At 41.3% G+C, this 17,083-nt stretch overlaps 1 protein-coding gene across 1 annotated transcript in view; it reads right to left on the reverse strand.

Moving 5' to 3' along the window:
- MYO16 (myosin XVI) overlaps positions 1-17,083 on the reverse strand; it is a 401,447-nt gene that overhangs the window by 22,162 nt on the left and 362,202 nt on the right. Inside the window, exon 32 of the mRNA XM_027115848.1 lies at positions 10,304-10,462. Coding sequence (XP_026971649.1) covers positions 10,304-10,462 — 159 coding nt within the window. The remainder of the gene's footprint in view (positions 1-10,303; positions 10,463-17,083) is intronic.

Consider the following 17,083-nt stretch of genomic DNA (forward strand, 5'->3'; position numbering starts at 1 on the left):
AAATTAAAAAAGAACAACATAGAACATTTAAATACACCAAATAAAAGGCTCTATTATTCTTAAAACATCCTACAAGTCAAAATAAAGGACCTACTTTCATATTTTAAAATATGGGCAAAGGCTCTGTACAGAAAATGAGAGACTTTAAGTGCACTAACTAATAAGTTTATTTTCATTAAGTATTCCAAGAAGTGCACATAAAACTACAATAATTAACCCATCTTATCTATCAAGACAACAAATATCTCAAGACTTTATTACAGAAATTTCGTACATATAAAAGCAAAGGGAATATGGAGTGAAACTCCATGGACCCATCACCAAGCTTCAGGATTTTCAGTATTTCAGTCTTGTTTCATCTACTTCTCATTATCTTTTTTAAAAATTACAGAAATTATATTATTTCACCTGTAAATTCTTGAACTCGTGTCCCTCATGTAGCTAAGGGACATTGTTACACAGAGGCATCAGAAGAACCCCAGAGCCTTGGGGTAGAGAATCCCACTGTGCTTTCCCACGGGGTTGAAGACCCCTGATTGGTGCTGGCAGCACCTTCAAGGTCCATCTGAAGCCCCTTATTTGTTGACTTCCATCGGAAGTGGGGTGTCCATCACAGAACCATTTCTCACACATACTTATAAACCTGCTCTAGTTCTCTCAGGGCACAGCCCTCTCCCAGACCAGACTCTGGGGCAATAATTCCCAGCAAACACTGTTCTACGCCCCTCCTTCCACGTACTCTTTCTGCGGCAGCAACAGTGTGCTTCCCTTCCCTTGAACTCTACCCACATACCCCGACTTCCATTCATGCCAGAGGCTCCGAATCATAATGTCTGAACACCAGTGTAGACCATCAAAATGACCTGCGTGTTTGACGATACACACGTGGGTACTTGGGTCTATGTGTAAACGAGTTATAAGGCATTGATTCTACTATTCTAGCCTGTGTGGTCTTGGAGGAATTAATTCACTGCCTTACACCTCATCTATGTCATGTACATAATTCTAGTTTTTATTGGATAAATCCTCAGGGATCTTCTAGCTCTAAAATATCTAAGCCTTTTATGATATCTGTGTATAGGTAGTATTTATTGAGAGCTAATTTTAGCTAGCATCATCGTACTGATACTAAATCCTCATAACAATCCCACAGGGCAGGTCCTTTGATTGTCCCCATTTTTAAGCTGAGAAAACTGAGAAGTGGAGAGGTTACGTCATTTTCTCAGGGTCATGGAGTTAGCGTGCATCAGCCCTGGGTCCGAGCCCAGGCAGAGAGGAGCCGCGCGACGCTGCTAGGAAATGGCAGAGTCAGCAGTTCCATCCGCCATTTTCAACCCGACTTCTCAACTACAGTGGAGGAAACTGAATTAAATGAAGTCCAAATTAGAAATTATTCAATATGACTTCAAAGTATCTTTCATGAAACGGAGGAGTGGAGCAGGGCTTTCTGAATGCCTGAGGAGCTTGCTTTCTTGACAAACCTACGTTCTGCTGCTCAAAATAGATAATTGCACCAGATTCTAGATTGTCAAGTGAAGACTTGCTTCTCCTGGCGGTTTGGCTCTGAATCAGAAAGCAGTACGAATTCCAGAGAATCTATACAGTTCCTATAAAAAAGATGAGGTGGTAAAACCTATATTTGAATACATTTCATGGATTCTAACCAAGGGCTCCTTCGCTAGGGGTCTGGATCTTTCTTGAGCATGAGTGGAAAAAGCCATTCTCCAAAGTTCCCAGAGTCGATGTGGTTTGGTTCAATAGCACTAGGTTCAATGTGGCGTTGGAGTCTATAAGAATGCAGAGCTTCCGGTCTGGTACATGGCCTCACCCAGTACTTTATCACCATAGATTATCCTTACAATGCACTGAGGACAAACACAGCACAAATAAAGAAAGACAAGCTTCAGAGAATGGTAAATGGAAAATCAAATGTAATGACTGTATTCTTTAATTGTCTTTTTTTTTTTTTTTTTTTTTGCGGTACGCGGGCCTCTCACTGCTGTGGCCTCTCCCCCCGCGGAGCACAGGCTCCGGACGCGCAGGCCCAGCGGCCATGGCCCACGGGCCCAGCCGCTCCGCGGCATGCGGGACCCTCCCAGACCGGGGCACGAACCCGCGCCCCCTGCATCGGCAGGCGGACCCCCAACCACTGCGCCACCAGAGAAGCCCCTTTAATTGTCATTTTTTCTGAGGCCCAGCCATAAAATGTGTAGTCATCAAGGAGCAAGAAAGAAAATCATACTGAACATAAAAATGGTCTGGATAGAATTTTTCGTATCCTTATTTCCCCACTAAACATCTGTAGATTCACAATATTTTGTTTGCTATAACTACAACGTTCTAGCACTAAAAACTGTTCTCTAATCTAATGATAAATAACCACAAGTCCAGGGAATAATTAAATATACAAAAAAAGATCTAAGTCTGTGTTCGCACCAGCAAAAGGATGGCAATTAAAGTAAGTGATAGCTATAATTACCCACACATAACTATATTTCAGCAAATGAACAAACAGATAATTATTTCTGGGAAGCAGAGGTAGCACGCAGATACTGGCATTCCAGAGAAATCGTTTCCTTGAAAATAACACTACTTCTGATTCAATGAAAACTTCAAGTTATTTTAAACATTTATTCCCATCTCGTGCCTTTATTTAGTAAGCATATTGACTATACGCTGTGAATTGGGAACCAGTACGACTAACCGATTTGAGTTATAATGACCATGTATATATCATGTGCTGTACATATACAACATCTGATCAGTTTTTAGCATACCGACCAGGAGAGGTTTTCTGACTCTGGTCCCGGCATAGGACTTACTGGTTCTTATGAAATAGGCAACATGATTCCAATCAGTAAATGCTGTTACTGAGTGCCTGCCTGAATACCCAGAGCATTGTGCCAGTATTTGAAGGTTTCAGGAGCCCAGAAGCTCATGGTGTCCTCACAGGTAAATCAAAATAAACATGTCATGTTGCTTTGAAAGACTGAAATCCCAATTGAAATAATTTTCCTTTTGTGCACATAACTCGAGATTTTCAAGTGATCTTCAGTGAACAACAACGCAGAACTAGCTCTATTTTAAAATCTGGTCTCTATGAGCATTTAAGGGATAACGTGTAAATCTCTGTTTCAGGGTTTGAACATACGCTATCAGTTACATACTGAAGTTTTGAAGCCTGATATTCCTAAATATTGAATTTTATATGATTAATTTCAGGCAACATACTCCACAAAAATTTCCATTTGGTCTAGAGAGTTTTTTGGTTTGTTCTGTTGGTTTGGGGGTTTATTTTGATTTTTAGAGTAAGACTCAGAGTTTTTTGTGTTAAGTTTTCTAGGACCATTTACCAAGCCATAGCTTTTGGCTTTTGACTCAAAACACAGACAAATTAAATATTTTGGTAAAGGGGAGTGCCTATTTTCTCTTTCCTTGTGGTAGAATAAGATCACCCAAGGTGAGCTAGGGAGGATGGCGGGGAGTAAAAATTTAATAAAAATGAAAGGATATATGTTACCTTTTTAAATGTTTTTGCATTCAGTTTTGATCATCCAATACATTTTAAATTCCCTTTTTGTTTAGCAGCTATCATTAAATACTCCAAAATTGGAAATAAAAAATGAATTAATTACCTTCTTACTAGATATATGCAACCTTCGTGAAATATTCTCTTATCACATACTTGTTGACTTACTGCTATCACTCAAATTCCATTGTTATTATTTTAAGAATATTGAATTTCAGTATAAGGGTATACAATGTTTTTGTTATCCTTTTTGTAAAGGGTTATCAGAGATTTCAGAAAGCAATGGTTTTAAAAGAAAGATCATATCTCCATATTTCCATCTAAACACACACACACACATAAATCTGAACATGACACATTAACATGGAAAGTTTTACAAAATGTCTATTTTAATCAAGTTGGAGTAATCCATCATAAACACTCAGTTTTATTTTAAGGATAGAAAATCAGGAGGTAATTCTAACATGCAACAAATAGGGCTGGGTTATTTTAAATCATGTTCGTCCTATCTGATGAGATGCTATGCATCCTGTACAATTAACGGCCAACTGTAAGCAATGCAGACCTGCATTTGTTGACCTAGAGATAGACCACGTGAGATTTCTAAGGGAAAAAAGCAGATTGTTAAAACCACATGTACAGTATAACTCAAGCTTTATAAAAACAAAACCAAACATCTTATATAAACACACACATATACTTGTATGAAAAAAACCAGAATTCTACACAGTGGAATATTAGACACGTTTTGGGTATTTCTGGGTAATACAAGGAATGGTAGGTTTTACTCATTGTTTATTCTTTCCTGTATTTTCCAAATTGTCACATAAAACATGTACAGCTTTTGTAGCCTGCATAAAATTAAAACGCCAGATGAATAGTAATATGTTGTTGAAGAAGAGAGGAGAAAACTTAGGAAAGACCCATGCTCTGGGAACCTGGGAACCGGTACGTCTGTCTGTTCTTGGTAACTGCAGCTCTTTTCCCTAGAAATCTTTACCGCAGGTCTAAAAATCCTTCTGTATCTTCCCAGTGTCATTTCCTCCCATCGTACCAAAAAGCCTCTGTCTTACGAGCCAAATACTTCCAACCAATCGTTACATGGAATCCCTGCTTCATATGGGGGGAGGGGAAGCATTCAGAAACACTTTGGGGCTTTTTCTCTGTGTGTGTGTGATGAAAACAATCCTTTTCCTGCGTGCCAACAGAACACTCCCGCATTACCCTGGGGTCCTTGATGCTAAGCTTGAACAAGCCCTGCCCTAATCATCTATCCACCCCATGACTCCTTCCAAGTAAAGCGCGACTTGTGATGAGAATCGCCTGGCTAGATCTTCCCCAAGACCCATTCGCCCCCTCCTGCTGGGCAGGTCAGCAATGAACATTCTTGGGTCAGCAATGAACATCCTTGGGCGAGCAACGTGCTCAGATGAAAAACTACATCCCCCGACCTTACTTGGACCTGGAGGGAAGCCAGAGATAGGATGGTGAAGCCAGAATCTCTTGACGGCCATGGAGTACCACCATCCTGGCTACCTAACAGCCATTCTGAAATACCCGCCCTCCCTCTTTCTCTCCCATTTTTTTTTTATAGTGAGGAACTGTAACTACCACACAAGTCAAGAAAGACAACATTGTCCGTTACCCAGAAGCTCCCAACATTCTCTCTCAAATCAGTGTTGGCTCTTTCTCCTCCGAATGAAATCCCTGCCCTAACCTTCCTGGTGATCCTTTCACAAAGTTCCGCCTCCTGGTCAGCCAGTTCTGAAATTCTATAGGGTCTGTAGTAGGATCACGTGGCGGTTTTAACGTGCATTTCTCTAATTACGAATAAAGTTGGACTTCATTAAAAATGTTGACATGCCTTTTCATTTGTCCTTTCTGTTTTTCTGTTCAGTAGTTTTTGTTTGTTTTTAAGTAAACTCTGAATATGGCCCTTTGTTGGTTAAATGTGTTGAAAATATTTTATCCCATTACATACATATACATATATATGTGTGTGTGTGTGTGTATATATATATATATATATTTTTTTTTTTTTCCTTTACGGTTAGCACTTTTTTGTATCCTGTTTAATTTGTTTAAGAAGTCCTTTCTTTTCCCATCTCTGAGGTTAAAAAATTATTATTCTATATTTTCGTCTATAAAGTTTATTTTACATTTGACGTTTAGATCTAAAATCTACCAGGGATTGTGTGTGTATAGTGTTAAGGTAGGGGTCAAGTTTCATTTTTGTTCCTCACATGGACAGCAATTGATTATTCTTCCTCCAATGCCAATTCTGTCATAAATTAAGTGGTTATTTATGCAAGCTGGGAGAGGTTTCTGCTTTAATTTTTTTTCTTCTCCTTCTTCATTCTTATTCTCTGGAAGAGTCTGTATAACAGTGGAATTATTTCATCCTTAGAATTTTGAGAGAACTTACCAGAAAAATCATTTGGGCCTAGAGTTTTCCTTGTAGGAAAGTACTCATTTACAAACGCAATAATTTAACATTTACATTACTATTTAGCTCTCCTATTTCTTTTCTCTATTTTGGGTTAGTTGTAATTTTTTTGGAGAAAAGTATTCATCTAAATTCACAAATTTATTTTGCCATAAAGCTGTTTATAATATAATCATTATCATTTTTTTAATTTCTGGAAGATCTGTGGTGGGTCCCCTTTTTCATCCCAGAATTGGCTACTTGTGTCCACTTTATTTCTCTATCACCCTTGAAAGAGAATTCTCAATTTTATTAATGCTTCAAAGATTTTTTTTTCAAAGAATTAACATTTGACTTTGTTGCTTATTTTATATTTCAGTAACTTAGGTTCTTGTCTTTCTTGAATCTATTGATTACTCAGCAATGTAATTTTTAACTTCCAAACAGAACTGTTGTTGTTTTTAATATGTGCATGCTATATCTTTTCCTTTTCTATCCCTTCACATTTAAATTTTCAGCATCCTCATGTATTACATGTTTTCAGAAACTTTAAGCTTTAAAATATTGTATTAATTGATTTTTAATGTGAACTTACACTAAATAAGAGTCTTTTAAAGTTTAATGGAATTCAATTGAGTTTAAATTACTTTCATGTATGCTTTTTTGTCTACCATCTGAGACTTTTCAATTTGTCGTACCTTGAAGATATTCCTATTCTACCCCTTTTGCTATCTTCTAGGTTGATTGACTTTTTATTATTCTATTTTACTCTAATAGTTTGGAAATTATACACCTCTCTACTGTTCTTTCAGTGGTTACCTTTGAAATTATAACCCGTTAATGTGATTTATCAGTGTATAATAGTAAATATTATTTTTACCCCCTCCTACCTTTACTTAGTTTTTTATTGTTCATTTTTCCTTCTTTTACCTGAGCATTCTGGGTCTGCCCATGTTTAATTCTTTCAGTTTTTGTTTTGTTTTGTTTTGATAAGATATCCTTAACTCCCTTCGTTCTTACAGAAGTATTTTACTGTTTGTAAAATTCTAGATTGGCAGTTACTTTATTTGAGCATGTTAAATATGTTATTTCATTGTCTTTGGACTTCCACTGCTTCTTTAAAGGTAATTTGTCTTTTTTTTTCCTTTTTAACCTCTGGCTGCCTTTAAGATTCATGCTTGGTTACCAGTGTCTCACTATGATATGCCTAGGAGTATTGTTCTTTGTATTTATTCTACTCAGGCTTTTTTTTTTAAAACAAAAGTGACATTTACAGAAAGAGAGATTCACCTTTATTCTATGCACCTGCCTATAAATTTATAGGAACACACTCATTCCTGTTTGTCAATACCACCACATGCCCCTCTGTGGTCTGCTGTGGTCTGAATGTTTGTGTCCCCCTAAAACTCATATGTTGAAGTCCTACCCCCCAGTGCGGTGGTGTTAGGAGGTGGAGCCCTTGGGAGGTGATTAGGTCATGTGGTGGAGGCTCCATGAATGGGATTAGTGCCCTTATAACAGGGACCCCGGAGAGCTAGCTCCTTCCTTCCACCATGTGAGGGCAAGCAGGAAGCTGGCAATCTGCAGCCTGCAAGAGGGCTGTCATCGGTGTCGGCACCCTGACCTTGGACTCCAGCCTCCAGAACTGTGGCCAACACATCACTGCTCTTTACAGGCCCCCCGGCCTTTACAGCCCAGCCCTGGCCACTGCACCCAGCCTCTGGTAACCACTCATCTCTTACTGTCCCTGTAGTTTGCCTTTTCCCAAGTGTCATATAAATGCAATCATACTTAGAGTCTTTTGATTCTTTTTTCACTCGGTGCAATGCATTTGTGATGCATCCATTTTGTCGTGTGTAATAATGGTTCCTCCTTTTTTATTGCGGAGTTGATCCATGCACTGGTCAGCCTGTGAAATGCTCCTGATGGGCCCACCCAGAGGCACTCACACCTCATGTAACCTCTTCCCACGATTCAACTGGACATATGGCCTGAATCCAACAAGCTGGATGAGGTTGGAGTGCTGGCTGTCCCCTCCAAGAGCAGCCGTGCAGTGGGCGTGGCTTCCATCCTGGGTGCTCTTCCTTGCTTTCCCATGGACCGCTTGCTCTGGGGGAAGCCAGCCGCCCTGTTGTGAGGCCTCCCTTGTGGAGATGCTCCTGTGAGTGATGTTGAAATCAGACCATCTTTCCAACCAGCCTCAAGATGACTACAGTTTTGACTGATAGCTGATCGCTTCCTCGTGAGGGACCCTGAACCAAAGGCACTCGGCTCAGCCGCACCCAGATTCCTGACCCACAGAAACTACAAAACAACAGCCTCTAAGTTCTGGAGGGTAATTTTTACACAGCAATTAATAACGAATACAGTCCAGTCACCAACTGAAGGACAATTCATTTATTTCCAGTTTTAGGTGATTATAAATAAAGGTAGGATACAAATTTGCATACAGGTGTTTATATGGACGCTGTTTTCATTTCTCTTCGGTAAACACCCAGGAGGGGGGCTGCTGGGTCACATGGAAAGCATATGTTTATGAGAAACTGCCAACTTAAACCTGTTTCTTAGTGCTTTCATCAGTGTTGGAGAATTCTCTCCCATTTCTCACCATATCTTTTCTCTTGCCCACAGACTCTCTCTCCTTTTCCCAGAATTCCAAAAACAGTTCTCAGCATATCCTTCAGGTCTCTAAACTATGTTACTGGAATACAGGTTCTAAACCATTTTCTGGAATTTCCACTCTTCTTCTTCTTTGCGTTTCATTCTTGATATTTTCTGACTTATCTTCCACTTCCCTAGGATTTTTTTTAATGGCTGTGTCTAATTGACTTTAACCTCATCCTCTATTGTACTTAGTTTTATGACTGCATTTTTCAATTTCAGAATTTCCATTTGACACGTTTTCGTGGTTTCTGATTTCTGCTGAGATTCTCATTCTTTTATCTCCTTAGGCCTAGTAAACATACTTATTTTAAAGTATATGGTTTTGAACTCCAATCTTTTGAACCCCCATGGATAATACACTGCAATGGATTGCTATTTCTGCTTGTAATTTTCATCTCCTTTTGTGTCCTCATGTGCCTGGTTCTTTTTGATTATGTGTTGAACTTGGTATTTGAAAAATGGTTTGTAAGAACATTCTGAAGTCTAGAATACTGTAATTGTCCTTTGGGATAGATTATACTTTTTTTCTCCCAGGTACCTGTGGGCCCTGTCAATCTTGGAGGACCTCATTCCTGCCCCAGGGATTCAGAAGATTCATAGCTGAGCTGGGGTTCCTGGTTTTTCTTCTGACTCTCAGGATGGACCCTTCAAGGCTTCACCCCAGGGCCCTGGCAGGTGCTGGACTCAGCCTGTCCCCACAATCCTAAAAGGCACAGCCAAGCTTCTCAGCTACCTCCTGTGGACTCAGTGAATGCCCCCAACGTCCTTCAGAGAAAAGCCTAGAATATAGGCTTCTTTGCTTGGCCTTCATTGCATCCCATGCCCACCTTCTCAGTCTCTTCAAGAAAAGATTGGTCTGAATTTTCCCTTCAGACAATACTAGAAGCCCTGGGCTTCTTCTAGTGTGGGAGGAATAAGCTACTTGTTTAAGCCACTATTAGACAGGGTTTGGATACACACAGTCAAGCCAATTTCTACAGGATACCTTCACTGATACACTCACATCGAACACCTAAAGCCAGTGTGGTGTTTACCATTCCTTCAGTAGTATTTTCCTTCACACTTTTGAGGAATGAAAAGAAAAAGGGGAGGGGGGAGGGATAAATTAGGAGTTTGGGATTAAAATATACACACTGCTATATATAAAATAGATAACCAACAGAGACCTATTGTATAGCACGGGAAACTATACTCAATTGCTTGTAATAATCTATAAGGGAAAAGAACACACACACACATATATATATACATACACATATATATCTGAATCACTTTGCTGTACACCTGAGACTAACCAACATTATAAATCAACTATATTGCAATAAAAAATTTTTAAAAAATAAATAAATTTTTAAAAGAAATGAAAAAGATATATTTTTCATTAAAAATACTGTTAGAGCATCCATCGCCTCCTTCTGCCCAGTATACGTCTCATTTTATACTGGTTTCCACAGACCAAATACTCCATAAAAATCTCTGAAAAGTCAACTAATACCGAATGCAATTTGAATTCTTTAACTTGAAAATAAGAAGCTGACAACACACCCTAGAGTGATATTTCATACTTTATACCCTTTTCCAGTTTTTAAGCCTACTTCATTTTTGTTTTAATTCCATTCTCCCTAGAAAGTTGATACAACTTAGAACGTATATCTACTTACTTCCGGGTGTAACGAAGTGCTTACCGTTTGCGACGGAATTTCCATTTTCGGCAGTGATCGTGCTGGAGAGTGAATTAGATAATTGAATCCCATGGTTATTCGCATTTCTATCTTGGGTCTCTGATGCAATTTCTGATGTACCAAGATCATCTCGGCTAGTAAGGTTCATGTTAGTTTCAAAACCTGAAACAAATTGTAAAAACAATTCTTCTTTTCTGATAAAGTGTACTGAGCAAGTTGAATCAAATAGTGGAAGGAAATAATAAAACTTATGAAAACAAACATTAATTATGTTTGAAACAGTAAATTAATAATCACCCTTAATCAAACGTATAGCTTACAAAATATTCACCAAATTTTGACATAATACTGTTAAACATAATGGGATGCATTCAGTGGCAACAATGAATTTCATAACTTGTTATTTTCAAACATTATTATGAAATCTATAAAGAATTTTTGATGTCATACGTCTAATTACTTGTCATTACAGAACTGCCTATCTTGGGAAGGTTATCTCCTAAAAGAAGCATAGCAAGTTATTCATGTTTCAGAAATTTTCTGAGTTTTTAAATGAAGTGGAGCTGAGGCAACCTTATAGCTTTGAAAAAAATGTAACAGATATATTTTCGCTACTGTTACAAAGTTTATTATCCACTTAGGAATACTAAACTTCAAAATCCTACTTCTGCATTCTCTACAGTAACAAAATTACCTAAATGTTTAACGCATGTGCTGTACTGAGTTCTCTGAGGTGAAGAACACAGACGCCACTGTCCAAATTAGGCTGAAGAGCTGAAAGACGTGCTCCCACCCTCTGGGGAATTTCCGTTCACCATCAGGGATTTGCCATGTTGCTTCTGCCCCTTGTCTGCGGTGCTTAGTAGGTTCTGGGTATCTCTTAGTCAGACTGTTCTGAAGTTTTAGGCCAATACATGATTCAAAAAGGATCATAAATGTAATATGCCTTATTATATTTTACGGATGGAGGAACAGTTCACCCACCGTGATGGCAGAAGGAAGCAGGGGGCCAGCCCCCCCCCAGAGCTCATCTCCAAGGCTGGGCTTGACAGCATCCTAGCTCTCCCTCCTGGATGCTGTCTCCCCTTGCCCTTGAGACTTGCACTCAAATAGCACCCAGGCCCTCAGCATTTACCCAGATGCTCACACTGCCACGTTCTGATGCTTGGGTTGCGCATTCCCTATGCCTGGGACCCCTCTCCCCGCTCAGCCCTCTTCCCTCCCCACCATAGTAATCTTGTTCAGAGCATCTTCTGTGCAGCGCAGTGGCCGCTCCTTTACACGTGAGCAGGTCTGGTGTGCCCAGACAGGAGGCCGTTCTGGGGCTTAGAGAAGGAAGAGTTGGACAGATAGAATGAGGACTAAATGAGCAGGGCTTTGACAACCAGGTGGAAGAGGTTCTATTTCCACGACCCAGGGAGTAGTTCCAGACTCCTTGCATTTAAAAAACAAGTAAAAAGGCTTTGGCCAGGCCAAGGCGGGCATCGCAGCCAAGGAGAGGTCGGGGGAGCTTCACCATCTCAGCTCTTGATGGCCAGAGATTATTGAATGGGCTGGAACTGAAAGAGTATCTATTCAACTTGGTCAACTCTATTTTGCCTTTTTAAAAATCATCTTCTGAAAATTAATAAAACAGGTTTGGTGTTAAAGCGATCTCAAGACACAGACATTCACCTGCTTTTATTTCTCTTTAAGCTTTTTTTTTTCACTCTTTAATTCAGTTGTTTATTGAATGCTTCCTCTGGCCAGACTCTCTCCACTAGCTGGAGGTCCAGAAATGAGCAGACAGGTAGCTTGGAGCGTCGCCCGCGGGACCGTGATTGACAACAAACAAGCAGAGGAAGGAGCAAGAAGATGAAGGAACTTGGTGGGCTCCCAGCTGGGTGGCAGTGGGGCTGGGAACCTTCTCCAGGGGGTCTTGTTTAGGCTCAGAGCGTGAAGCAGGGCGTAGCATCTAGGTAACAGGGACGTCCTCTTAGGCCTGGCGGTACAGGACCCAGTACTCTGAGACACTGTGTGAACTCCTGGTACGAGTATGTGATGCTAGCTTCCCCCAGAATGGATTTCTATCTCATAAACAACTGCTATATGTAAACTATAGTCGAACCCTCCATTTTTGCTATTAAAATTAAAAAAAAATCTTCATATGTCCAATCAGCAGGTTCACTTGTAGCCAAAAAATGTTTGAAAATGTGTCTCAAAACTTAGGCTGTGATCCTTACGTTATCTACTAACATTTTCTCTATGTTTTTATCGTAAGAGCGCACGTCTGTCTATTCCAAGGATGGCTGTGGATTGGAATAAGGGAGCGAGTCCTTCTTAAGATGGAAGAATAAGTGGTCAACCTGATGACAATTATTCACACTGTTCTTACGGTAATTACCATCTCCTGCACGTTTATTATGTGCTAATCCCCTGCTAGAGGTGGGGCTTGACTTACTTCTCATTTTCATAACAATTCTGAAGAGCTGTCACTCCCTCGCCTGTTTTTGAGATGAGGTCACTGAGGCCTGAGGAGGTGAATTTACCCGCGAACATTTCACAGTGAGCCGGTGTGTTGCCGCTGGGTTTAGACCTAGGTGTGCAGGGCTCTGCCGTCCACCCACACCCATTCTTTGGCTTGGCCCCTTCCGTAAAGGCTTTCTTCCTTATTTCCTTTGCTGATGTAAAGAATAAAGCATCTTCTTTTCTGTGCCTGTATCACCCATGCCTCAGTGGTAATGAACTGGGAACCCCAGCTTGAAAAACTGTCCTCTAGACGCTGAAATAGAGTTGCGACATCAATATCGACATCGCCACTTTGGGGTTATGCTTATTCATGAATATTAACCGAGGGATTCTTGGTCACCACGTTCTGTGTCAGCCTCTTCTCATAAACACCCTGGCTCCACGCTGAACCCGTGCATGAGAGCCTGTGCCCCAACTTGTTCATTTCTCGATTCAACCCCAATGAGGTTCTGACTCTCAAAAATTTGATTTTGCTGTAAAGTTGTCAGTTTCATGCAAGAACGGTTGCAACATTCCTCGTCAAAAGGACACTCATTATTTAAACAGCAAAGGAATTGCAACGGCATCCCGTCAAGAGGACCCTGGCATGAAGTCTGAAGAAGGCTTGGCTATAAAAGTGCAGGTTCAGGATGCAGATTTTGTGGAAAATTTAAAAAAACAACACAGATCAAATACAGTCATCAGGTTTGTTCATGCCTCCAAGCCGTGGTCATCAGGGTTTTGAGGGTGAAGAAAAGTCACACCAAAAGAAAATATTTGAGATTCTCGATGAATCTAAGCAAACAAGTAGGGAAGTGAGGGCTGGAAAATCCCACATAGAGATTTAGGGGTGTGTCTGAGTCTTTTATGTATCTCTGCATCTTGTGAAATCAGTGGCCTGTGTATTTCAGGGGCAGCCTTCTGATGGGCGCATCGTAACATTAGCTAATTCGAATTCCTGTGGAATTTTCTTGCAGCCTGTGAACAGGGTTTCTCTGTGACCGCCCCCTGCTTCCTGGTGCTGTTCTCACAGGTACAGGAAAGATGAATCACATCGGGGGATGTGACTCAAAGATACAGTCTCAGTCTTCACATTAAGATATGATGATCGAACACAAGTACGCAATGAAGGCGCATTCAAGTTGAGTATGAGTCGAACGAGACAATTCTACCGAATCTCGAAATATGAATATGCAAAGACAATTCAGTAGCCTAGTGCTAGCTTTTATATAACCAGAGTATCAGGCTGGGTGGGCGTGATGTTCTGAAAACTGTGGTTTTCCATAGGAGATGATACTGCACCCCACACCCGTCCCCCCCCCACCCCCAACCTCTCCAGGGGACATTTGACACTGTCTGGAGACATTTTTGGTTGTCACACCGGGGAGGTGGGTGCTACTGGCATCTAGTGGGTAGAGGTAAGGGACGCTGCAAAACGTCCTACAATGCACAGGACAGGCCTCCAGGATGAAGACTGGGGGACAAGACATCTGGCCTGGGATGTCAATAGGGCCGAGGTTGACAAACTCTGCTTTAAAGGCTAAGTCACGGGATTTCCCTGGTGGTCCAGTGGTTAAGACTCCACGCTTCCACTGCAGGGGACGCTGGTTCGATCTCTGGTCGGGGAACTGAGATGCCAACGTGTCACGTGGCACAGCCAGAAGAAAAAAAAAATTTTTTTAATTAAAAAAAAAGCTAAGTCAGTTCACACCATTTCCCACTCACATCTCTCCACCGGTTTCTTATTTTGCTCAGATCACGATCCAAAGGCTTCCTGAGGCTGAGGGACCCTCCAGGACCCCGCTCCCTGCTCGCCTTGGACCTCATTTCCAACTGCCCATCTGCCGCACCCCTCCCCAGCCCCACCAGCTTCTCTGCATCCCTCCACTCATCCTCTCACTCTCCCGGAGCGAAGCCAGGGGCTCTGCACTTTGTTCAGGGCTCCGCGCAAACCACCCCGAGCAGAAAGGCCTTCCCAACCACCTTCCGGAAAGCGGCACCCCTCTCCCTTCCCCAGGTCAATTTCTGTCCTCACAACCTGCCTTAGCTTTCTACATGGTCCTTCTCATCGCATGACATGTTACGCTTCAAGCGTTTGTTTTCTGTCTCCACCTTCCAGAAAATCGACACCACGAGCTCCAAGGCAATCTTGGTGCCTCCAAGGGTGCCTGCACTTAGTAGGTGCTCAATAAGTATTTGTTGAAAGAGAGAGAAAAAAGAATGAATAATAAATGAATGAACACAACAACATTGCTATAAAAAATCCACTTTCTTAAAGAAACCACACTCTGTGTAACTGCGAAATAGTTGACAAGTTCACCAACTGAAGAATTCATGTGAATTATGACAGAGAAATCATACACCACAGTAATCATTTCTCCCCATTCACATGAGATTACTGGAAACATATAGAAGGATTTCCACTGTTAATGATATGCCTTGAGCTCTAATCTCCACTTATTTACATTTTAAGGTAAGGAAATTTCAGTGTGTGTGGTAAACACGTTTTACTCATTCAAAGGGCCAGAGCTGTTTGCTTTCTGCCTAAGAGTGTTAAACTGGACAAGACACAATAGCCAAGATATGGAAGCAACCCACTGATGGATGAATGGATAAAGAAGATGTGGTACATATATGCAATGGAATACTACTCAGCCATAAAAAGAATGAAATCTTGCCATTCGTGACCACATGGATGGACCCTGAAGGTATCACGTTAAGTGAAATAAGTCAGACAGAGAAAGACAAATTACTGTATGATTTCACTTCTATGTGGAATTCAAAAAACAAAACAAATGAACAAACATAACAAAACAGACACAGAGTCATAGATACAGAGAGCAAACAGGTAGTTGCCAGAGGGGAGGGTGGCAGGAGATGAGAGAAATAGGTGAGGGAGATTGAGAGGAGCGAAGCTTCCAGTTACAGAATAAATGAGTCACGGGTATGAAATGTACAGTGTGGGAAATATAGTCAATAATAATGTCATAGCTTTTAAACAACAAACAAAATCAAAGGGCCAGAGCTGTTTGATTTCAACCTAAGAGCGTTAACCTGCAGAAGAAAACACTTGTGAGTATTGGAAATCTATTCCTGACCGACGGTAGGAAATTTCGTGTTTTCACTATTTTCCCACTCATTACCACTGATAATTATGTCATTACTGTCCTACAAATACACAAGGTTCATGCATAGTTGCTTTTTAAAAAAGTCTTACTTTACATGGTTTTACAATGTCGAATGTCAGGAAATTAGAATCGATTTGGTCAGTGTTGACTCCTGGAATCTTGGAGGCTGGAGACGGGTGGAAGCCGGTTGACCCCAAGTCTACAGGGGAAGCTCCAAACCACACGCCACTTTCAAAGACCACGGCTAAGGCCCGTGGGAGTCGAGCAAAGCACCCACAGTTAACATCTGGGTGCCTGACAGCTTTTTCTGACAAAATTTCTACAGCAATGTTGTTGTAGTGATTTTTTTGTTACTTCTTTTTCTTTCAACAGATCTTTATCGAGCATCTAGTGTGCGCAGGCACTGTTCTAAGCACAGAACAATGAGTATTTTGCTTTGCTTTATCTTCTCATTTTAAATAAATGTCCACTTTGCTCCCTAAATTTTGGTTACTTTTATTCTTTTTCTTAAAGAAGTTTCTCCTGCCCCCAATTGCATAAGTTTCAATTTCTTGAAAACAAAAAAACCCAGAACCTGTCCCAAACATAGAGGGTCCTGGCAGCAATGCACCTGATCCAGTCCTGGCTCCTAGGACTTGACTCTCGCTGGGAGATGTCACTGAATAAGGTGACAAGGGCGCATGACGTCTGGCTCTCACTGATACTCCGTGAAAGCTGGCTGCTGTGTTATGCGATCCTCAGAGCAACGTCCGAGCAGAAAAAGCCTAACTCTTCACGGGTCACAGGACTGGAGTGCAAGTTCACCTGGGAGTCAGAGGTGTAAGTTCACGGAAGGGGACATGTCTGGAAGAGGAGAGGAAGCAGGGTTTTGCTGGGAGATGGAGGCTAAGCAGAGGAACGTCTCTCAGGAAAGGGATGCAAAGATTTTCAGGGGAGGAGAGAAGCTTCTTACTGGGGAGGAAGATGACTCCTTGAATAAGTTTGGGGCGCTCGAGAAACACGTGAGTGCGGTGAGCGACTCAGAGAACTCCCTCCAAATCTACAGCCAGAGGAAAGTGGCAAAAGGTACAGGGGCTGGTCCATCCGTGGGAAACAGTGAGATGCCCTTGAGCTGGCGGCCACTCCGGGGGCTTTGTGTGAGCGGAATGCAGAGTGATGAGCCGTGGGC

The sequence above is a fragment of the Aethalodelphis obliquidens genome, unplaced genomic scaffold (genome assembly GCF_003676395.1).
Source record: "Aethalodelphis obliquidens isolate GAN/ISIS:26980383/991018 unplaced genomic scaffold, ASM367639v1 scaffold15, whole genome shotgun sequence".
Classification (NCBI taxonomy): Eukaryota; Metazoa; Chordata; class Mammalia; order Artiodactyla; family Delphinidae; genus Aethalodelphis; species Aethalodelphis obliquidens.